At 35.6% G+C, this 24,920-nt stretch overlaps 1 protein-coding gene across 2 annotated transcripts in view; it reads right to left on the bottom strand.

Moving 5' to 3' along the window:
- The window catches only part of EFCAB7 (EF-hand calcium binding domain 7), a 46,146-nt gene that overhangs the window by 4,426 nt on the left and 16,800 nt on the right, over positions 1-24,920 (bottom strand). For both annotated transcript variants that reach the window (XM_019731483.3, XM_019731490.3), the window contains 5 exons: positions 24,182-24,323; positions 20,845-20,954; positions 18,360-18,517; positions 17,553-17,686; positions 6,426-6,574 (listed from right to left, as the gene is read on the bottom strand). In XM_019731483.3, coding sequence (XP_019587042.1) covers positions 6,426-6,574; positions 17,553-17,686; positions 18,360-18,517; positions 20,845-20,954; positions 24,182-24,323 — 693 coding nt within the window. The remainder of the gene's footprint in view (positions 1-6,425; positions 6,575-17,552; positions 17,687-18,359; positions 18,518-20,844; positions 20,955-24,181; positions 24,324-24,920) is intronic.

The raw sequence follows: 24,920 nt of genomic DNA, 5'->3' as shown, positions 1-24,920 counted from the left end.
TGCCCCAGCTACTCTGATCGTTCAGATCCTAGAACAAATGAAGCTTTTCCCTATGTCTGAGGCTTCACCTGGAGTGCTCGCTCTGTGTGAAACATTTTTTCACATCTGCAGAGAGACCGGCTCTGGTCTCCCAATTTCCTTCATTCCCCTACTGTTCTCTATTTTGGCCTCTGGCTTGTTTCTTTCAAAACACTGTTGAAATGATTTTATTTACTTTTCATTTAATTAATTAATCATTCTCCTTCATGGAATGTAAATTCCATGAGGGCAGAAATTTTGACTATTTTTATTCATCGTTGTATCCTCAGTGCCTCTTTATTACAAGCTTACCACATGGTAGGCATCCAATAAATATTTGTTGAATAAATAAGTGAATTTACACACTCTTTTATTTGGGGGAGAAAAGATAAAGGTCTAAAGTTAGTAGAACATCAATACACATTTTTATTTAAAAATTTTAAAAAATATTTTAATGACTCCAACCTTTGGCAATAATAAACTCACCTTTTTAAAGAAAGAGAAGAATGAAAATCATTGGATTAGAAAGCAGAAGATCCGGGTTTGTAATTGGATTTTGCCGTTTAATAGGTACATGACTTGGGGAAGTCACTTAACTTCTATGAGGCTTAGTTTCTTTACCGAAAAAGTGGGATTAAATAATACGTATTCTGCCAAAGGTTGTTAGAACTATCTAATAGGTGACTGTGTGAAAATATCCCATTATGTTGAATTCTAAAAAAAAAAAAGATTATTTATAAAAATTAAAAGAATGATTGTGGACTTTTTCAGTATTAAATAGATTCTGGTATTATTTTGCCATTTTTAATGTCTTGGTTATCAGTTTTAGTCAACCGAAGAGTATCAATATTTAAAGATTTGCTGAAAGTAAGAATCTTAAAAGGTCTTTGTTAAAGACATGTTTTCTAAAATTTTTAAAATAAAATCATATCTACTCTAAAAAAGCTGCCCTACAGCCTGGACGTCAGCCCACAGGAGTGTAGACTGTCGTGGCAGCCTCCGGTGCATGCTTCTCTGAAACATTTATATCGGTCCCCTGTCCCCAGGATGTCACACCATGGTGAGCACTACTGTGGGGATACTCTTTCACAGCTACTACAAAAGGAATCATGTGCCTTCATGTCTAGACTTGGCTTGTCTGGTGTGAGTGGTTGCAAGACTACAGGGGCCAGTCTCAAATAATAATTTGTACAGAAACACTGGGTGGCAGACTGAGAGGCCGTCCCTGTTCTAGAGGTGCCCCACGGATGTTCCACTGACTGGTTGTGTGGGATGACAGCGCATCTGGGCTGTAGGAGCAAACAAAGCTTTGGCTGTTACTGTGGCCTCTGCACTGATCACCTGAACATACATATATTGCTGCAGAGGCTAGAAAGTGAAAACAGGAGGAAGAGCCCAGGGTGTAGCTTTTGTGACTCCGCAGACTAAAGTGGCAGGAAATAGTGACAAACAATTAAGATAATTTCTGAGTGTTTTTCCCGCCACTGTGCAGGGCTGCACTTCCCAAAGCATCAGTCAACATTTCTCAGCCTCTGGTTGGGGAAAAAAAGTGGGAGAATCCAGACTTTTGTTTGAACGATTGTTACATAGACATGTTATGGGAACTGCACATGTTTAAGCTGATTATTTTTGACAGAAGGTGCGCCTGCACCCATTGAAACAAACAGTCAAAATCATAACCACTTATGGACTCATGCTAAAAACTGCCTTCATGGCAACTAGACTGACTTAGTTTTTCTTTCTTTATGTAATTTCTATGTTTTATATTATGGTTTCCTTCCTTCATGCTGCATAATAACTTTGAGGTTCACAGGTGTCACTTACGTTAAATATTTCATTCCTTTTATTGCTGAGTATTCTGTTCTGTGGCTATCCACAATGTGTTTACATTCAAATGCATTAATAGAAGACATTGGGCTTGTTTCCACTTTTTCACTCCAGCCCCTCACCCCATGAGAAAGTTATCACCCTGAATTCTCACTTCCTCAAACAATGTCTCCCACTTCCTTTCTCCCCCCTAACGTTCATCTCTTTTGTTGAACTTTTTCCTCCGATTTCCCACATTGCAACTCTTCCCTTGCTGAATAAACCTTCGCTGGTCAAAAAAAAAAAAAAAAAAGCTGCCCTATTATTTTTTCTGTTCATGGGCTTTATCTTTTATTTATCTATTTTCTTTATCCTACTAAGCTAATATAGGAAGCATGCAACAAAGTAAAAGAAGTCCAGTAGAAGCTGATGTACTATATTATAGATACTGTAGAAATACTTTGAAAGTGCTATATGAGAAATATTATAAAAGCACTTTAGAAATACCATAAAAGTACTTTTAACAGATCATTATACTATGAACGAAAAAGGGGTATGAAATAAACCTCACAAGTCCGGGGAGGTGGGGGGTACATGGCAGACCTGACAAGTTCAGTGACCAGAAGTAACCACACATGATGGTCTGATCACAATTTTCTACCTGGGCAGGTTATGGTGGGCAGTCACGTTCCAGGCCTGTAGCTTCCTTGGCCAAGGTCAGTCTTTACCTTAAGCAAGCCATGTCCACTGTTCTTATGAGTCTAGAGAAACATACTTGTGAAATGTCAGAGCAATTCTCTTTTCTAGTCCCCTCAAAGGTAAAACCACAGGCACCAGAGCACACGATCACAGAACCCCATTATTGCCTTGTTTCCCAAACACCATCTCTCTGTGCTATAAATGTTAATTGTTAACTATATCCTAGCTATCAAAGTAAAAGAAGCATATGTTTCTCTTTTCTGCTTTTTATCCAATCCTAGAGATTTCCCCACTTTGCTTTCTCCCACCCCCTTAATCTACCACCAATGGATTTCACGTAACCCTCCTTACATCTTCTCCTTTGATTCTAAGCTATAAATAAGCTGCAAACTGCCATTCTCCGGAGCATTTTTTCAATCTCTTGAGATTCTGCTTCCAGGCATGGCCTCAAAATTTGGTTCAACTAAACTCTTGTAAGACTTTTCTATAGGCTGGACGTTCTTTCATCGATAATACTAAGCCAAAGATTCTGACTAAACTCCTTACATAAAACAACAATAAAACAAATCCATGGAGAAGGTCAAGAATGCCATTGTAGATACACAAAATCTGGCCTGCCAAATTCTGAAAAGAAACACTGAGACGATCAGATTTGAAGACCCATGGGGATAACATCTGGCACCCGGACACTAGATAAGATCCTCTATGAAACAACTCATTGCTATAGAGATAAATTGGCTATAATATTAAACACCGAGGAAGACTTTCCTAGAATAATGAAGGATGTGGTCAGTCCATGCTTTATCTGTAACTAGATTAACCTGGAAAAATTGTGGTACATGAACTGAGAATATGTTCTAAAAGACTCTCTGAGCACTTCCAAATTGGTTTTATACAGTTGACTCTTCCTCTATGGTTTATGAATATGTACTACTAATAAGAATACATCTATTTTCAGGATGGGTCAAAATATTTCCCTATTGAAACGCCACAATCATCATCACGGCCTAGGACATTCCAGATTATTGATTCTGACACATTTAACTGGAACAATTATTCATGAATTTTTATTACTTAAGGGTTTGCTCCTTACTCAAAAATATTTTGTCTTTATCCTTCCCAAACCTCTGGAAAAAAATGAAAAGTGCCTTGACAGAACTGGAAAGGTATATCCTTTAAAGATCTTAAATTAAGGTTCTCCAGAGAACCTCCAGAAGCAGACAGCCTGCAGAATTAACGAGAACTTTTGAACAAGCACATGGGCATATGAAGTAAGCAGCTTCCTCTCAAGACCACTGGAGCAAGATTTTTCTATAGGTTACACTCTTCTTTGCACACTCATGTTTATTCAAAGCTTTCCTCTTCACTGATTTAAGGGTTTACATGGCTGACTTGGCCTACCAGGTTCTCCTTATTAGTAACAATAACTTGCCCAAGTCTAAGTTTTAAGAAAATGTATTTAAACTATGAGAAATATACAATGTAACATCTACTATTTGTTATAACACCAAGAAACAATACATCTACGGTTCCTCTAAGGATAATTACATCTCTTGTGCAGCGCCTCTGTGAAAATCGGACTATTTAATGCCAAACCAGAACTAAGGTCAATGACTTTGTACAGCTATTAGTCAGGCCACTCCAAGGATATGACTCCTCAACACCCTCGGTGGGTTATATTTCCTGAAATACACTCCAAAAGCATAAGTCATCTTTGCTAGAAAAAGATTCCTGAAGATAGTGATTACATTCATAACAGTCACACTCTAGCTAGTCATAAAAAAAACTGTTCCTTCACATTGGCTGACATAGTAATTAATATAGCCTAAGTCCTGGGGGCACAACAAACCAGTTTAAATTCCTTAATTCAAGCAGTTACAGATAATAAAAAAGTCTTGATTTTCTTTTGACCAACCAGGATGGAATCTGTACCAATGCTAACACTACAGCTTGTACAGGATTAACACTACAAATAAAACCACCTTCAATTAATTCAAAGAGCTAACTACAAAAGGTTCTATAAGGAAGACTTTGGGAATCCTTGGGGCTTTTCTTGGCCAAGCTTGGAAAAAAACCGAGGGCCATGATTCTGGAGTGCCCGCCAGTCAGTTCCTTCTTATAATACTTCTAGTTATACTTGTTTGTCTCAGAGTTTAAATGTTGTCCAGAATCTCAAAATGCTTCTGAACAGTCTCTGTCCCAACAGATGACTTAAAGACAAAAACAGGATGAAATCATGAAATCATGAACGCACAAACTGAAAATCATATCTCCACTGATGAAACCTCTTCTTCAAAGAGAATCAACGACAGTGGTGAGTGAATTTGATTGTTTCTTCTATAGCTTTAGCGAGATGAAAATCAAGAGGGGAGGCTGGGAACAAAACAGTTCCCACAAACTTATGAAAAATACCAAACCTTCTGTTGTCTTGGGAACAAGTAGTCATCAGAACTGCTTTAAACCTGTTCAAATGATATACAACAGCTCATCTCAATGAACCAGTGTCAGCTCTTCACTTTGGAAAGTCAGGAACAGAGTCATGTCAATAAATACACTGCTGAGCACCAATCAAGTGTCACCAGAATAACCAGGTTTCCCCCAAATCCTATGTAAATAAAATGAGTATTCTGCTCTGCATGGAGATAATGTAACTAACCAGCACAGCGCTCCTTTACAGTAAGCAATCAATTCAGTTTTGTCTTTTTATTTCAGTTATTGAGCAGTGGTCTCAGCATCCTTGACAATTTCACAGTAGATATTATTTTACCTTTTGAATTTTCAATGGTGTGAATATATTACATATTCAGTAAATGAATAAATAAACTTTAAATTTAAAAAGTTTTATCTCAAAAATCCTTTTTGCCTATGGTTTCTAAGGTCAATGGCATCAGTAAATACTATAAAATATTTTAAATTGCTCTTAACTAAATTCTCTATTAAGTGAAAACATGTGTAACAGACAATATTATTCATAGATTAGATGCTGATTCTGTACCATGGTTAAAATGTGGGTTTTATTGAATGTTAGATTAAAGTAGGATATTAAAAGTTAATGTAATTTTTCATCTCCTTTACTAATAATGGCAAACAAAATTATAGAACACTTTTCAGAAAACAGGCTTATGAAGGATTTTGAATGATGGCAAAACTAGGAATTAAACCAAAGTTGCAATATACCCAAAACTTAAAATTTGTTGGTGCTGGTGTTACCCTCCTAAGTTGTTTTATTCATAGAAAGGAAAGATACTATTTTTTAATTTTAAATGTAAAAACAAATGAACTATTCTCTAATATGTAGCCTGAAACTCTTCAGTTCTTTATTTTAAATCTGACACAAAAATACAGAATTTAAGGAGGCCTAATGTTTATTATTCCTCTGGTTTATTCAACTTCTATACCTATCATGTTTATAAATAATAATGTTAATAGCTAATACATACACAGTGCCATGAGCCAAGAACTGTCCCCAGTGTTTTACAAATATTAACCCAAGGACTATCCTTTGTCAAAAGATCAGAATTCCAGTTCTCATGTAGACACATTCCCCTTATTCTAAGACAGGCTTTCTTCTGTTAGGACGAAGAGCTTCCCTACAGAAAAGAGACTGGCAACACAAACAGCAACCACCAATTAAGAAATATGTTGTTTTAAATTACAATCATTTTTCTGTAGATCATATGTTTAAATACCTTTGTTCCTGAATTATTTCAATGCTGGTAGTTTCTAAATTTCAGCTAAAAATAGGAACTTGTATAAACACACACTATTGCACCCAGGATTCATTTACATACTGAAGTTCAAGAATTTGAATGCCCAATTCAAAAGTCGTGTGTCTGGAAAATGTTCGTGGGGTAAAACATTCTGTACAATACACCCACTCTCAAACTTTCAGATTGCTTTACCTCTGTCAGCTCCAGAGCTTTATTGTAGCCCATCGAGTGCAGAGTGACCCAAAGGTCACGAGGATCTCCTTCGCGGTCATTGGCTTCCATTAGGTTCAGATCCATAAAGCCCTGTCTTGTTAGTTCATTCTTCTTTGTATCAAAATTCTCTGTGAAAACAACCAAAAGTTCTTTTTTATATAATTTTAAAATTCATACACTTAATAAAATGTCTATTATGTATTACTCATAAATGTTTATCTGAACGGAGGCCTTATGAATCTGTGAGCCATGTAAAAGTGGAATAAGAATGGCTCAAAATATGCCTGAGAGATACCATTCTAATGTCCCACAATGCAGCATAATAATTATCACAGAGCATGATTTAGTTTTTCAACAAAGTCTAAAGTTATAAGTAATGCAAATACATTCCAAAATTAGAGGAAACTGTAATTTTTCTGGGTAAATTTCAACCTGCCTGTTTATGAAGAGTAGATACTAATATATATTTCAAAAAATTAAACTGCTTCATATACATTTGCCACTTAAAACCAGCAGAACCTGGATAAATTTCATATAATACCCCCCAAACTACTAGTGTTTCAAAAATGGAAATGGGGATGGTGCCAGATTTAAGAAGACTGCTATATCTCTAATTATTCTAATTTTAATCAAACTGTCCTCTGGTCCTTAAAAACTGTTAGATAATAGGAAACACTTTGGAGTTCATGAATGTCCCAGACAAACCCAAGTACGTCCATTTCAATATTATTTGTAAGCAAAAATAAATTCACCTAGAAGTATCTAGATATGTGTAATTCCTGAATTTGTCTATAATATAGATAATAAACAGCTGCTTATTATGGATTATATTCTGTTAACTGCCCTACAGCATGAAAGATTGCATGTTCCAACTCCCATCTGTAATATACCCTAGGGAAATGGGTACTCTAATTTGAGATATCTCTTTTGTATGCATTACTGTGAGAAAAACAGCAGAGACAGAACTGTTGAAAACTGGTTGACTGATTGATACACGTAGTTTAAAATATTTAGAGTTTGGAAAGTGACTCATAACTTTTACAAGGGAAACAAAGTAAATGAAGATTAAATTAGATCAGAGAAATGGTAACCACTAAAATGGAGGCTGGAGTTACTTTGTAGAAAAGCAAAATGAAAGAAATTAATATTTCATACATAATACAAAGAAATTATTACTTTCAAGGAAATGTATCTAGATACTGCACTATAGAGACTATCAATAACTAATCTACTTTAAAACTTAAAATTATCAATCCTCCATTAATTTTTTAAAAGTTTATTAATACCCAAGTTCAAGACTTATTATAAAGCTATAGTAATTAACAAAGTGTGGTATTGTCAAAAGATTAGACTAATAGATCAGTGCATAGAATAGAAAGCTCAAAATAGACCCATACAAATATATTCAAATCATATTTGACAAAGGAGCAAAGTCAATTCAATGGAGAAAGGATAGTCTTCTCAACAAATGGTGCTGAAACAACTGTAATATTGCAAATATTTTTTGCGTCCACATGCAAATAAATCTAGACAAGGACCTTACATCTTTCACAAAAATTAACTCAAATGGTTCATAGAACAAAATGGGAAGAGACCAAATTGGTCATAGAGCCAAAACACAAATCTATAAAACTTCAAGATTACAGGAGAAAATCTGGGTGACCTTGTGTATAAGTTTTTAAACAACACCAAATGCATGATCCATGAAAGAAAAAATTGATAAGTGGGACTTCATTAAAATTAAAAATTTCTGCTCTGTGAAAGACAATATTAACAGAATGAAAAGACAAGCTACAGGCTGGGAGAAAATACTTATAAAACACATACCTGTAAAGACTTGTATCTAATATATGCAAAGAACTCAACAATAAGAAAACAAACATCTTAATCAAAAAATGGGCAAAAGATCTGAACAGACTCTTTACCAAAGAAGATATACGGATGGTAAATAAGCAAATCAAAAGATGTTCGATGTCAAATATCATTAAGGAATGGCAAAATAAAACAACAATGAGATACCACTACACACCTATCAGAATGGCTAAAATCCAAAACACTGAAAATACCAAATGATGACGAGGATGTGGAGCATTAGGAATCCTCGTCCATTGCTGGTGGGAATGCAGAACGATACTGCCACTTTGGAAGACAATCTGGCAGTTCTTTCAAAGTTAAACATAGTTTTGCTGTACCATCCAGCAATCAATTAATTGAAATGATTGAAATGAGTTGACAACTATGTACCCACAAAAATCTGCACATGAGTGTTTATAACAGCTATATTCATAATTGCCAAAAATTGGAAACAATCAAGATGTCCTTTAATAGGTGAATAGATAAACAAACCATGGTACCTTCATCTGATACAATATATTACTCAGCACTAAAAAGAAATGAGTTATCAAGCCACAAAAAGACATGGAGGAAACTTAAATGCATATGGCTAAGTGAAAGAAGCCAGTCTGAATAAGCTATGCATTGTGTGCTATTCAACAATTTAATACTCTAGAAGATACAAAACTATAGAGACAGTAAAAAGATCTGATTACCAAAGGTTTGAACGGATGAACAGGTAGATAGGTGGAGCAAAGGGGATTTTTAGGGCAATGAAGTGATTCTACATGATACTGTAATGGCAGATATATAAAATTATATATTTGTCAGAACTCACAAAACTATACAGCACAATATAACCCTAATATGAATATTTCATTAACTAATATTTTAGTTAATAATAATGTATTAGTACTTGTCCATCAATTTTAACAAATGCACCATACTAATGCAAGATGTTTATATTAGGGGGAGTTGATAGAGGGGAGAGAAAGGATATATGGGAGATCTACTCAATCTTTGCTGTAAACCTAAAACTACTCTAAAAATAAAGTCTATGAAAGTCTATTAATAAAAATAAAGGCACCTTTAAGTCTGAAAACAGTTTATTAAAATGATCCTTCAGATAAATAATGTTTTTTTAGTATCGAGGAGGAGAATGAATAAAATTAATGTTATATATGATTATAAAGATAAACACTTCAGAAACGAAAAAGCCCATTTCTTTGCAGCATTATTAATGTTGGTGAAGGAGACATTATGCCCCAATTATTTTTTAAGATGACCATTCTCAGAGATTTTTTATATCATGGTGCTTAAGCTTCTGGACCCTGACTGCCTAGCTTTGAAACTCAACTGTGAAATTTCCTGCTGCCTAACCTCGGTCAAGTGACTTATCCTCTTTGATTGTGTTTCATTATTTGTAAAATGAGAATAATAGCACATAACTTAGAGAGTTGATGTGTAGAGTGCTTCCACCTGGAACATGGTAAATTCTCAAAAAATGTTAACTATCAATTCTACCAATCAAATTATTAAACTAAAATTTTATTTATCAACAGCTTTACCATAAGAAAATCCTAGTTATGATTCCCTCTTATGGAATGTGCTCTAGTGCTAACAACAGAGAATCAAAAGACTATATCATTAAAGTTATATGATGATTAGAGTGATGTCATAAAAATGGCGGCGTGAGAAGAGCCTCTTGAAATCTCCCTTGGAATTTACAACACATTGAACAACTATAACTCCACAAAGGACTCCCTGCACAGCAGACAGGCAAGACTAAGAGGCTCACTACTGAAATCACCTAAATGTGGGCAAATTGTGCGAGTGGGGGAGGAGGAAAAGGAGAAGTGCTGAGACGGGGCTGTGCAGCGCAGGACGCAGACCTAGCTCAATGCTCCGATCTCGCTGCTTCCCGGAACTACCACAGCTGCAGGAGAGGGAAGAACTCGGACTGCTGGGGCTCCATTTATGGCCCACAGGGCTGAGGGGACAGCATATAACACGGTTGAACCCAACGCTTACGGCAGAGACCTCGGAGAAAAGACTGAGGGAAGAAGGCTGAAAACGGTGGTTTAAGACATCACTGCCGAGCAGAGAATGGAAGCCCTAGGCACTGAGCCTAGCCACCCCCTCCCTATCTTCCCAGAGCTCGACCCGCCCCCACCTGCCCAGTAGCAGTGTCAGATCAAAATAACAGAATATTTGCAGTTCTGAGAACTGTGGTCCCCAGACACAGATTCACAGCCCAACTAGTTCCAGCATAGAGGAGGGAGCCATGGATGCAGGACTGGCTGTGGTGGTCGTCGTCGCCATTGTTCTGGGCCACCTCTCACAACCCACTCTACCCTTGTCCCCACCTATCTGGGTGAATACCTGCAGGAGTAAACAGAACTGATGAAACACACGATCTCTGAATCTGGTGCAGGAAGAGCTTTGGAACTTCAAAAGCTCTCTGTATCCCCACACAGACTCGGTGTCCTATGACCCAGGTGAACTGTTCATAAAGGAGAAGCCCACCTTCCAGGGAATTCCCCCATTGTGTGAGAAGCTGGAATAGTGCAGAGAAAACATAACACTACAATGTGAGAAACAATAAAAGGCTACAGTCAGAGAGAAAATAAAACATTCTACCAACATTTACTGGAAAACAAAAGAAAGACCTCTTCCTATCAACCTGTTGCAGAACCCACTCCTGTAGATGTCTAGGAAGAGAAATAATAAATCATTAATTGCCATGAATAACCATGGTAACAAGACAGCTCAGATAGAAAATGAGAAATCTACAGAAAACGAACTTAAAGATATGGAAATATGTGACTTAAATGACAGAGAATTCAAGATTGCAGTTCTGAAAAAAAATTTCAACGAGATGCAAGAAAACACAGACAAGCAGTTTAACGAACTCAGAAACACAATCAAAGAACAAAATGAACATTTTACCACAGAGATTGAAATTTTAGAAAAGAACCAAATAGAATTTCTGCAGATTAGGAACTCAATAGAAGAAATGAAGACTGAAATAGCCAGCTTAGGTAGTAGAGTTGACCAGATGGAGGAAAGAATCAGTGACATCGAAGATAGAAACCTGGAAATGACAGGGATGGAAGAAGAAAGAGACTTGAGACTGAAAAGAAATGAAAGAACTCCTCAAGAACTTTCTGACTCCATCAGAAAGAGCAATATAAGAATAATGGGCATACCAGAAAGAGAGAAGGGAACAGAGAGTATATTCAAACAAATAGTCGGTGAGAACTTCCCAAACTTATGGAAAGAACTGTATCCTTGAATCCAAGAAGCAAATAGAACACCTAGTTACTTCAACCCCAACAGGCCTTCTCCAAGGCACATTGTATTGAAGCTGTCAAAAATCAACAACAAAGAAAGAATCCTGAAGGCAGCCAGGGAAAATAAGACAGTAACCTACAAAGGAAAGCCCATTTGAATATCATCAGATTTTTCAGCAGAAACTTTACAAGCCAGGAGGGAATGGAACCAAATATTCAAACTATTGAAAGAGAGAAATTATGGGCCAAAAATATATACCTAGCAAAGATATCCTTTAGATATGAAGGAGGAATAAAGACCTTTACAGACATACGGAAGCTGAGGAAATTTTCTAACACACGACCTGCACTACAAAAAATACTAAAGGAGGCTATTCGACCACCATCAATAGGGACAATTTGTGGCAACCAAAACATAAAAACAGGGAGAATAAAGGCCTGAACCGGAATATGGGAATGGAGAAAGTACGTATGCTGAAGAAAAAGGAATACTCTAAATATCAAACTTCCTTTTATATAAACTTAATGGTAACTGCTCAAAAAAAATCCAGAGCTGAAATATATACTGTAATAAAAGAAGAAACAGAGGGAAAAATCATGGAATACCACCACACAGAAATAATAGACAACAACAACAAAAAAAGCAAAGAAACAATGGAAACACAGTCTTACCAGAAAACTAAAGATAGAATGACAGGAAATCCTCACATATCAATAATCACCCTAAATGTAAATGGACTGAACTCACCAATAAAAAGGCACAGAGTAGCAGATTGGATAAAAAAACTAAACCCAACCATATGCTGTCTCCAAGAGACACATCTCAGCTACAAGGACAAACATAGACTCAAACTAAAAGGGTGGAAATTGACACTCCAAGCAAATGGTATCCAGAGAAAATCAGATATATTCATAATGATATCAGATGAAACAGACTTCAGGGTGAAAAGGGTAACAAGAGACAAAGATTTCATAATGGTAAAGGGGACTATGTAACAAGAAGACATAACAGTCATCAATATTTATGCCCCCAATCAGGGAGCACCGAAATATACCAAACAACTACTAACAGAACTAACAGAACTAAAGGGAGAAATTGACCAAAACACAATTATACTATCGGGCCTAACTACATCATTGACAGCTATGGATAGATCATCCAAACAGAAAATAAATAAAGAAATAGCAGCCCTAAATGACACATTAGATGAAATGGACATAATTGACATTTATAGAGCACTTCATCCTACAACATCAGACTATACATTTTTTTCTAGTGTACATGGAACATTCTCAAGGATAAACCATATATTGGGGCATAAAACTAGCCTCAGCAAATTTAAGAAGATTGAAATCATACCAAGCATATTCTCTGATCACAAGGCTTTGAAATTGGATATCAACTGCAAAAAGAAAGTGGGAAAAAACACAAATACATGGAGATTAAACAACACACTTTTAAAGAATGACTGGGTCAAAGAAGAAATTAGAGGAGAGATCAAAAGATATAAAGAAACAAATGAGAATGAAAATACATTCTACCAAAATTTTTGGGATGCAGCGAAAGCAGTTTTAAGAGGGAAATTTATATCATTACAGGCCTATCTCAAGAAACAAGAAAAATCCCAAATAAACACCCTTACATTACACCTTAAAGAACTAGAAAAATAAGAACAAATGAAACCTAAGGTCAGCAGAAGAAAGGAAATAACAAAAATCAGAGCAGAACTAAATAAAACAGAGAACAAAAAGACAATAGAAAAAAATAATGTGACAAAGTTCTTTAAAAACATTAACAAAATTGACAAACCCTTGGCTAGACTGACTAAGATAAAAAGAGAAAAGACACTAATAAATAAAATCAGAAATGAAAGAGGGGAAGTTATCACAGATGCCACAGAAATACAAAGGATCATCCAAGAATACTATGAAGGACTATGTGCCACCAAATTCAATAACCTAGACGAAATGGATAACTTCTTAAAAACATACAGCCTTCCTAGGCTGAACCATGAAGAATTGGAAAATCTAAATAGACCGATCACCAGTAACGAAATTGAGTCAGTCATCCAAAACCTTCCCAAAAGCAAAAGTCCGGGACCAGATGGCTTCTACCAAACCTTCAAAGAGAATCTAATACCAGTTCTGCTCAAACTCTTCCAAAAAACTGAAGAAGAGACAGTTCTCCCTAACTCATTTTATGAGGCCAACATTTCTCTGATACCAAAACCTGGTAAAGATAACACAAAAAAGAGAACTACAGACCAATATATCTCTGATGAATACAGATGCAAAAATCTGAAACAAAATTCTAGCAAATTGAATGCAACAATGCATTAAAAAGATTATTCATCACGACCAAGTGGGGTTCATCCCCGGGGCACAAGGATAGTTCAACATCCGCAAATCCATCAATGTGATACATCACATAAACAAAATAAAGGACAAAAATCATATGATTATATCAATTGATTGCAGAAAAAGCATGTGACAAGATACAATATCCATTTATGATTAAAACACTTAATAAAATAGGTATAGAAGGAAAATACATTAACATAATAAATATATGACCCTCAGCTAATCTCATAATTAATGGTGAAAAACTGAAGTCCTTTGCTCTACGTTCAGGAACACGACAGGGCTGTCCCCTATCACCTCTGCTTTTCAACATAGTGTTGGAAGTCCTCGCCAGCGCAATCAGGCAAGAGAAAGAAATAAAAGGCATCCAAATTGGGAATGAAGAAGTTAGATTATCACTCTTTGCAGATGACATGATGCTATATATAGAAAACCCTAAAGACTCCACCAAAAAGCTATTAGAAACAATCAACGAATACAGTAAATTATCCGGCTACAAAATCAACGTACAAAAGTCCATTGCATTCCTATATACTAACAATGAAATATCAGAAAAAGAAATAAATAAAAAAAATTCCTTTTGCAATTGCAGCAAAAAGAATAAAATACCTAGGAATAAACTTAACCAAGGATGTGAAAGACCTATATGCTGAAAACTATAAGACATTTTTAAAAGAAATTGAAGAAGACACAAAGAAGTGAAAAAGCATTCCATGCTCATGGATTGGAAGAATCAACATAGTTAAAATGGCCATATTACCCAAAGCAATATACAGATTTAATGCAATCCCCATCGAAATCCCAATGGCATGTTTTAAAGAAACAGACCAAAAAGCATCAGATTTGTTTGGAACCACACAAGACCCCGAATAGCCAAAGCAGTCTTAAGAAAAAAGAACAATGCTGGAGGTATCACACTCCCTGACTTTAGCTTGTACTACAGGGCAACAATAATCAAAACAGTACGATATTGGCAGAAAAACAGACACGTAGACCAATGGAATCGAATTGAGAACCCAGAAATAAACCCCCATAAATATGGACAGACAATTTTTGACAAAGAAGCAAAAAACATACAATGGAGAAAAGACAGTCTCTCCAATAAATGGTGCTGGCAGAATTGGAAAGCCACATGCAAAAGAATGAAACTGGGCTGGTATCTGTCACCATGTACCAAAATTAATTCAAAATGGATCAAAGACTTAAGCATAAGACTTGAAACAATAAACTGCATAGAAGAAAACATAGGTACTAAACTTATAGACCTTGGGTTCAAAGAGCATTTTATGAATTTGACTTCAAAGGCAAAGGAAGTGAAAGCTAAAATAAATGAATGGGACTATATCAAATTCAAAAGCTTCTGCACAGCAAAAGAAACCATCGACAAAATAAAGAGGCAACGAACTGAATGGGAGAAGATTTTTGAAAACAGTGCCTCTGATAAGGGGCTAATATCCAAAATATACAAGAAACTCATGCAACTCAACAACAGAAAAACAAACAACCCAATTGAAAAATGGGCAGAGGACCTGAAGAGACATTTCCCCAAGGAGGACATACAAATGGCAAATAGACATATGAAAAAATGCTCAACATCACTAGTCATCAGAGAAATGCAAATAAAAACCACAATGAGCTATCACCTCACCCCAGTCAGAATGGCTATCATCAACAAAACAAGTAGTAACAAGTGTTGGAGAGGCTGTGGAGAAAAAGGAAGCCTCATACACTGTTGGTGGGAATGCAGACTGGTGCAGCCGTTATGGAAGGCAGTGTGGAGGTTCCTCAAAAAATTAAGAATAGACTTACCATATGACTCAGCAATCTCTCTTCTGGGTATCTACCCAAAAAATCTGAAAATATTTATACATAAAGACACGTGTGCTCCAATGTTCATTGCAGCTTTATTTACGATGGCCAAGACATGGAAACAACCAAAATGTCCTTTGATAGAAGAATGGATAAAGAAGCTGTGGTATATATACACAATGGAATACTATTCAGCGGTAAGAAAAGATGAAATAGGACCATTTGTGACAACATGGATGGATCTTGAGATTATAATGCTAAGCGAAATATGTCAGACAGAAAATGTCAAGAACCATATGACTTCACTGATATGTGATATATAAACCAAAAACAACAAAAGAACAAGACAAACAAATGAGAAACAAAAACTCATAGACAGACAATAGTTTAGTGGTTACCAGAGGGTAAGTGGGGAGGGGGTGGTAGATGAGGGTAAAGGGGTCAAATATATGGTGATGGAAGGAGAGCTGACTCTGGGTGGTAAACACACAATGTGATTTATAGGTGATGTAATACAGAATTGTACACCTGAAATCTTTGTAACTTTACTAACTTTTGTCACCCCAATAAACTTTAATTGAAAAAAACAAAAGGTTATATGATGATTATATCTTCCTAAAAATAATACTCTATTATGTGTATTATCAATCTTGTTACTCAAAGTTTAATATTATAAGTCAATACACATTTCTTATTATTGATTATACTATATAAACTTACAGTTAAAAAAAGATGTTTTTAAAATTTTTCCTATTAATATTTCTACCTTACTCGTTTAGAGAAACATATTTATCAGACTACCACCTGGCTCACTAACGGTGTCAAGCTTAGACCATTTTAATAACCAGAGTAGGGCACAGTACTACCCCAGTTAAAGTACCATGTGAGTTCATCTCTCTCGGCTGCATTCTGGCCTCCTCAGACTTCTTGTTCTGTGACCTATAGTTGGCTGTGGCTTTTTGGTTTTCCCCTATAACCTTTGTGTCCTTGGCTTAAACACAAAGGCTTACCTTATTCCCAGACTCCTCCTAAGTGACAAATGCTTTTGCCTCATTCTCAGTATTTTTCTTTGCCCATCTTGGTATTTTTGGCTTCCATACCTCCATGAATGGAATTTCTTAATCCAACTCAAATACAAAAAAACTAAATTCTTAATAGGTATAAACAACTTCCTGGGAACTTCTTAATTTTTAGTAAAACTCTAGCCTATTAGCTCTTTGCTGCCCTCTCGTGGGCACAGTTGGGGGCTCTTGACCACTTCAATCAGATTGGTATCAAGAGGTAGAACAAAGTGTTTTACATTCTAAGCTCCAAAGAGCATAAACTGAAAATGAAATTATAATTAAGTACTGAAACTCATACTGTCTTTTAACTTGAGTACTACACCAACTATCGATTTAAGGAAAACAACTGTTTAAGTTTTTATGGCCTACAAACAATGCTACTACTTTTAACCTGTCCTAATTGCTATAATAATATTCGATGATGAAGTTTGACATTTTACTTCTTAAGGATGAAAGGAAGCTATATATTTTTTCACATAGCGGGGTGCCAAAAAAATGTATGCAAGTGGACACTTTGGTCAATGTTGGTCAAGCAGTAGTTTGCCATAATCAGAAGTGTCTGGATGCTGATGGTAACCACTTTGAGCATCTCTTGTAATTGCAGAAATCAAACGTGACTTGTATTCATCTTCTGTTCTCGGTATATATTGAGTATTACAATTTTAATAGTTTTTTCCTTTCTTAAAATGTGTACACGTTTTTTTGGCACCCTCTGAAAATCTATCCAGAAAAAGGAAAGTGCTCACCCCTGCAGACAGCCCAAGCACCTTCATCACATTTCTCACCACTGGTCCTCAATTCAAAATAATTATATTCTTCAAGGCTAAGAAGACCATTTCCATCTAAGTCAATTACATCAAATATATCTGATAGAGTTGACCTAAAATTACAAAAATAACAGATTATTTGTCTCCAAGGCAACTAGACGAAGAAGGTTTCTATGAAGATAACTTGCAAACGGAAGTAATGTCAAGGCATTGAACAGTTTTCGTGAACTATAAAGTAAATGTATGTAATGTATGTAATTCAAATGTAATCCAAATATTTTTTACTCAGTCAAGTATTACATGAGATAAAGAAGCTGCTAAAGCAACCATAGTATATCTCAACACATAGTTGGACCTTAATGAAGAGTGGTTCCCGTCTTTTCTCCTTTCTCCAATCTACTAACTTCTTTCTCTCCACCAGATTTTCTTGTGTATATCTAGGGCATGGGAGAACTACTTAAGTGCTTGGATTTCATGTCTGACAGTTATCTAAGTCAATAGTGCAACTAGCGAGACCCATTTGTAAGGTAGTGCCTACTGGAGGAGAAATCGGTAGATGTATGACTCAAGTTGACTTGCTAAATGTGTAGAACCCAGAAATGAATGGCAATCCCAGACCTGTGAATGGAAGGTCACTTTCAGATACCTAATGAAAGAGCTGAATTATTTAATTGGAATCTTGAGATGGAGTGGCGGCTGGCCAAGAGAAAGGATTGAAGACAAGGTTATTAGAATATATATCCAGTCTTGATTTTATAGTTCTAACCTTAAAAAAACAGAACTTACCTAAATTCCTTTGTAAGAAATAATTCCCCTGCTTCATCTCTATACACAAGCTGGGCTTCTTCTGTTATTGGTTTTATTTCTTTCCTCAGCCTACAACCAGTTGTGGAAGGAATTAACCAATAAATTCCAGGTCCTAGTTCACCAGTCCATCCAGAAACCTTTTCTCAAAAGAATTAAGCAAACAAACAAACAAAACTACTGAGCTTAATGACTTTTTTTCAATTACAGTTGAGCTTAATGACTTTTAATCTTCCTTCTGAAAGGGAAGCATTAGAAATAATTTTTTAAATCAATATTCACCAGTTCTATTATGTTTCTATCAATCTTTCACAGGCTTCAAAATCTTTTTTCAATGCTAACCTTAGTACAAGACCATTAGATGTAGTTCTCTATCTATTTTTTTTAAGTGCCCAAAACTCTAACAAATAAGAAGTTATATAATTTCTAAATCTTCCCCAATAATCTCCGAAAATGTTTGTGTTGCAAATATCTTCAACAGGAAGCAAAGACATAGATCTTAGAATATTTTTTTCAGGTTATGATTCCCTAATTTGATTCAAATATAAAAATATGATTTTAAAATCAGATTTCAATGACACAAAATAAAAGAGTTCACCATTTGTATAAATTAGCCATGTTTGTAAGAATCCATTTATGGATTTGAAAAAAGGACAGGAATTTTACTATTACTTACGTAATATGGACTATAAAACAAGATGGCAGAATCCCAAATAAATCTACCTTATACAAAATTCTTTTCCATAACAGGATATTTATAATGAGTGCCAGGACATTTGTATAGGACATTTATTCTCCTGTTCTATAAAAGAAAGCAAAATGGTACCTTTCTGCGGACCTTCTAGGTACTTTCTAAAGCCCAATGCTTCCTATAAAACCTAAGGGTTGTCTTTGTAAAATATATTAAATCTAAGCATTTTCTAGTCATGTATAATAGCTAAGCAAACAGCTATTTGCCCTTCATCAAAGAATAGCCGTAGCAATTTCTGTGTGGTATTGTGTCCAAAAACTTTCAAAACCCAGGTATATTTTAGGTCATCCTGGGTACTCATATACAAAATAAAGTTGCTCATCTGAATTCTGGGTTCAGTCCTATTTCTGCCCTCAGAAATCAGAGGAACCATATCCTCTTAAAGTAACTATGTGCTATTTTGATATAAGAAGCAATCCAATAAAACTGAGGGTTATTTTGAAGACTAAAGATTGACCAAACCCATCCTTTGGAAGCATAATTTTTTAGATTGGCCAGTTGTAGACTGATACCCAGGAATGAAAAGTCGTTTTTGCAGCTTCCTAATATATGTTATCCCTTGAACCTCCCTTATCTCCACATATGACAAGGGAAAGACTTTCACGGGCACAAAACTCTTCTTAAAGAAAATAATTGAGAAACTAAAACTAAAAATAAAAAAATCCTTTGTAAATATGACATACTACAGATAACCAGAAGTCTATATAGTACAGAAGTAAATAGAAACTCATTCAAACTTTATTACAGGCTTACTATGTACTAAGATTTTTACACATGCAATCTCATAAGAAAGTAATTTTATCCAAAACAAAATGGGAAAAGATATTGTTTTCGACAATGCTTTATCTTGAACTTAACTTTGTAGTCAGCTCTGAAGAAGAGTTGAGTCAAAACATTAAGTTCTGTCATTTTATTTGTTTCTTGCCTATAACTATTCTTGTCTGTTAGGAAGCCTACAATAAAGACTTTTATATAACATTCCATCAGGGAAATGTTTGTCTGTCGTTGGACCTATATAAAGATTAAATATGATATTGCAGTAAGCCCTTGAATAGTATTATTCCTGTTATTGTGTAGCAGATGTATTTTGTAGTCCTCATAAAATAAATAGCCACATTTATGTATCTGCTTCATATATTTGGCCTCTGAGTAAATACGTAATTAGAAAAGATCAGAGCAACCCCATGGACAACACATAAAATCATTCCAAAGCGTTTCTTCAGATCAATCTATTTTTGAACGCTGTGAGTCATGCCTGAGGATAGTAATCTTGAAGTTTTTCTTTTTTGCAGTAGTAGTATAAGTAAGACAAACACCTAAAGCAACTTTTCCAAAGTCCTGAGCTGCTTGTAGTTAGAGGGAAAAAGTCCACTGGCATCAACCATTTTTTCCTGAGTACAACAAAAAATGTTCACATGTGAGGGATCAGGGCATTTGGAGAAGAAGAGAGTGAAGTACAATGTCACACAACTTACAAGTTAAGAAACTAAGACTGCCAATCAATCCTCAATTCTTAAAACTTAGAAAACAAGAGAAGTCCTTCACAATTAATAAAACATACATAATATGCCTAGTTTTTAAGTATTGTATATACCTTAACTGCAAAGGGAGATGAAAAAGTTAACAAAAAATAAAATATAGGAAAACGATTATTTTCCCCAAACTTGAGTTCATAGTATATTTTTAAATTAGACATTAGAAAACAAATATATATACTTCTCTATTTCGTAGTTCAGTAAAACACAGGAGCTGTAGATTTGCTTGACTCTCATTTTCCTTAAGAATATACAAGGCAGTATCAACTGATAACCACGGGGATGGTTTTCCTAGAAACAAAAAACCCAAAATCTTAAAATAAGCCATCACTACTTACTCTTTCCTATCTAAAAAAGAAGTTAGTGGTTTCTTCACCCTTTGGATTTTTTTTTTTTAAGAAATACACATACTATTTTTATATGTAAACATCATAGCATTTGCAATAAGGTACGTACTTATATACAGTCACCTTGTTAGAAACATTCTCTATATACACACTTTCTAAAAATTGTTAACTTTTCTTCAACTCATCAGAGAGCTGAAGTTGCAGGGCAAACAAGTAGCCTGAAATCCAAGGGAAAACAAAACCTTTTACGAAGAGATGGAACACCAGCACTGGCTTACGTGTGGAGGCGCAGCAGGGAGGTGATGTCCGACACCACCTGTGTGCCGACAACTCCAAAATTGTCTCACCAGCTAGAGCCTTTCCTTTGAATATTAGACCCACATCACCAACCGCCTATTTGACATTGCCACTTGGATTTCTATGTCTAAAACTGACTTTTCCCCGTATCTTTAAAAAACAAAAACAAAAAATTGTCCATCTATACTCAACCTCAGTTAATAGTAACTCATTCCTTTCGGTTGCTAAAGCCAAAAATCTTGGAATCATCTTTAACTTTTTTCTTCTCTCACATATCACAACTAATCCTCAGGAAATCCTATGTTGCGACCTTCAGTTTTTATCCAGAATCTCTTCTTATCCTCTCTCTATTCCAATTCAAAGGATTGTCAGTCCCCTTCTGGAATTCTGCAATAGTGTCCTAGCTGGTCTCCTTCCTTTCTCCTGGGCGCCCTTCCGTCTACTTTCAATACAGCAACCAGACTGCTCTGGTTAAAATTATGTCTCTCCTCAAAATCTTCTCATGGAGTCGAGAGTTTGAAAAAAGTTGCTTCCACCCTAACAATAAGAAAGTGCATAAACTACAAAATCATAACTTTTCTTGAACCCATCAGAGCTGAGGTCACAGGGCAACCAAGTATCCTGAAATCCATGGAAAGACAGACCCTTCCAAAGAGAGATGAGATGCAAGCACTGGCTTATCTGTGGTAAATCACAGGAGGACAAGATGTGAGGCGCCATCCAAGTGGAAAAAGAAGACAGAGGGCAGGTAAATATTTGAATAAAGGTAGAAAGTTTTCTAAAAATAACTAAAGACAACAAGCCATATTTCCAAGAAGCTCAGAGAGGTCCAAGCAGGATAAAACCCAAAAAACAAAACAAATAGTATTAACAAAAAAATAACACATAAACACATAGTCAAACTGTTGAAAATCAAAGGTAGAACCTTGATGGCAGCCATGGGAAATCCTCGTAAGGGTGCCTCATTTCTCTCAGAGGAAAAGCCCAAGTCTTCATTATGGTTAAAACAAACAAACAACAAACAACTCTGCCTGACTTTGTCCTTAATCCTCTGTCTTCATCGACTACTCTCTCTTTACTTCATTCTAGCCGCTCTAGCACTCTAACCGCCTTGCTGTTTAACACCTGGCACACTCTCATCTCCTTCACTCTTCACCCTTCCACCCCCCTACATCCACAAAGCTCAATCCTCTGTCTTCTGCAGAAAACAGTCAAAATGTCTGTCTCTGTCTGTATCCACAGCCCTTTGCTATGTGACTCTGCAGCTCCTCCATAAAGCGGTCAAGTCTCTTTCTTCACCTTATACGTTTGGACTTCTCTTGTGACTTGCTGTGAACAACGAAATGTAACAGACGTAACGTGCCAGCTCTGAGCCCAGGCCCAGGAGGCCCTCTGGTGCTTCTGCTTTCTCACTCAGATCCCTGTTACACCATGAGAACATATCCCCGCTAATTTACTAGAGGAGAAGAGAGTATATCTAGCAAAGTCAAGACGTCCCAGCTGAGACCCCAGACAGAGTAGAGAGCCCAGCCAAACTCAGTGAAGCCAGGCTCCAGCTGACTTGTCGCTGACTGCAGATACATGGGTGAGCCCAACAAAGAAAAATCAAGCCCATTTGAGGCCACGAGAACTGTCCAGCAGGCCAGCTCATGAGCCAATAAATGTTTGTTTTAAGCCACTGAGTATGGGGTAGCTTGTTATGTAACAACTGATAATTGATACACCTCTTTCAAAGTCTTTGCTCAAATGCCAATTTCTTAATCAACCACACACTAACCATTCCATTTCAGTGGCAACACTTACTCCCTCAGCAGTCACAATGCCCCTTTCCATCTATGTTTTTCCCATAGCATTAACCACCTGCTAACATACCATGTAATTTACTGTCTATCATGTTTATTATTTATTGTTTATTTCTCCTACTAGAATGTAAATTCATAAGGGTAGGGATTTTTGTCTCTTTTATACTCTGATGTATCCTAAGCACCTACAATGACAGTATATAAGGACCTCAATAAATATTTGATAAATGGTCATCTTTTTTGTAAAAATACAGAGACTACATTGAATTTGCAGACCTATCTTGATACCTTTATCTGAAAAACGGCTATTGTTATTTGAAAGTATCAACTACCAAATGTTGTAAGTATCCTACAAGACATACAGTGAAAACTTTCAGAATCTCTACTTTAGGAGGAAAATAACTGGGAATGGGGAAGAAACCTCTAGTAAGGAAATGTTTATATGTAAACATAATAAAATAAAGATTAATATTTAAAACAGTCAACATTAAAAGGATATTTAGGAAAAGCACTCTTATAGACATTTTTTATTAATTAAAAATTACTGAATAACAATTTTAGATACTAGGAAATCATTAATTTTCATCTAGCATTTGTGTACAAAAAAAGAATATTACCATGAATGCAAAGATTCTTAGTGAGAATTGTCTAAGTCATATGACATAGGACTTGAAGGTATTCAAAAATACTTGCAGTTCATATTGTCTTAAATTATGTTCCTATAGAACTTCTCTTAAATATATTAATTTTAAAAATTGATAAATGACGAAAGCTAAGGATTAATTAGCAAATGAGAAGTTAATTTTATGTCATAAGGAAACCAGGGAACATTTTGTCTTTGTTTTAAATGAATTAAAATAAAACGCTTTAAACATATACAAAAAGCAACTTAGTTGCTTTGCAAAATATGATAATACGGTCAATGTATAAGCTAACACTTTCTTTAAACACATGTAACCACGCTTCTTAGGCAGATTATTTTCTTCAGTAAATAGGACTATCAAATACATAAGTATTTTCAAAGACAGCACAAATTGATATCTTTAAAAATAAACAGAAAATTTAAACTTGCCTTCAACTTGACTCAGGTTTAATGGCTTAATTGTTAGATAAACCATGGATCTCTGAGCTATTTGCATCCTGTATTGATGACTAATGATTTCACCATCTTCTTCTAAGAAAAAGCAACCTTTTGATTGGACGCATTGCCATTCCTGAAATAAAGAAAAAAATTTTGTTTCAAACAATGTTTATTAAATGTTTCCAGCACACATAGCAATGAGGAGAAACATGAGGAGGATATATTAGAAATGTCAAATAGAGTCGTTGACCTCCAGGACTTTGCAATGTTATTGAGAGTTAAAAAACAGACATGACACAATTCAATTAACTGATAGTAGTATATGATTAGAACAGAAAAAGAATTGTATATGTAAAGTAATATTATAATTCCAGTTCCTAAAATAGTGCCTGGCACAATGTAGGTGCTCAATAAATGTTTGTCTGACTGATAGGTGTGTGTGCGGGGAGGATCAATATAAACTGAGAGGGTAATCCAGGAACTGTATCTTGAAGAATCAACAGAATTTAGATAGTGAAACTTTAGGAAAAAAACATAATGAAGAAATAAGAAAAATAAAATTCATAAGCGTGGGAAAAGTATTGAAAAGAAAGTGATAAAAAAATGTGCTGTTGCAATAATCAGGGTGAGATTAGTGCTTGGAGCATAGTAAAAATGAAGAAGTAAGGACTGCTAAAACTGATATGTTCAAAGAAAACGTGATATGGCTTTGTATTTAAAAGATAAAGTA

This window comes from Rhinolophus sinicus, chromosome 14, assembly GCF_057876585.1.
Source record: "Rhinolophus sinicus isolate RSI-liver-muscle chromosome 14, RSI-T2T, whole genome shotgun sequence".
In the NCBI taxonomy this organism is placed as follows: domain Eukaryota; kingdom Metazoa; phylum Chordata; class Mammalia; order Chiroptera; family Rhinolophidae; genus Rhinolophus; species Rhinolophus sinicus.
The sequence above is the reverse complement of the archived record's forward strand: the minus strand, read 5'-3'. Positions and strand labels throughout refer to the sequence as shown.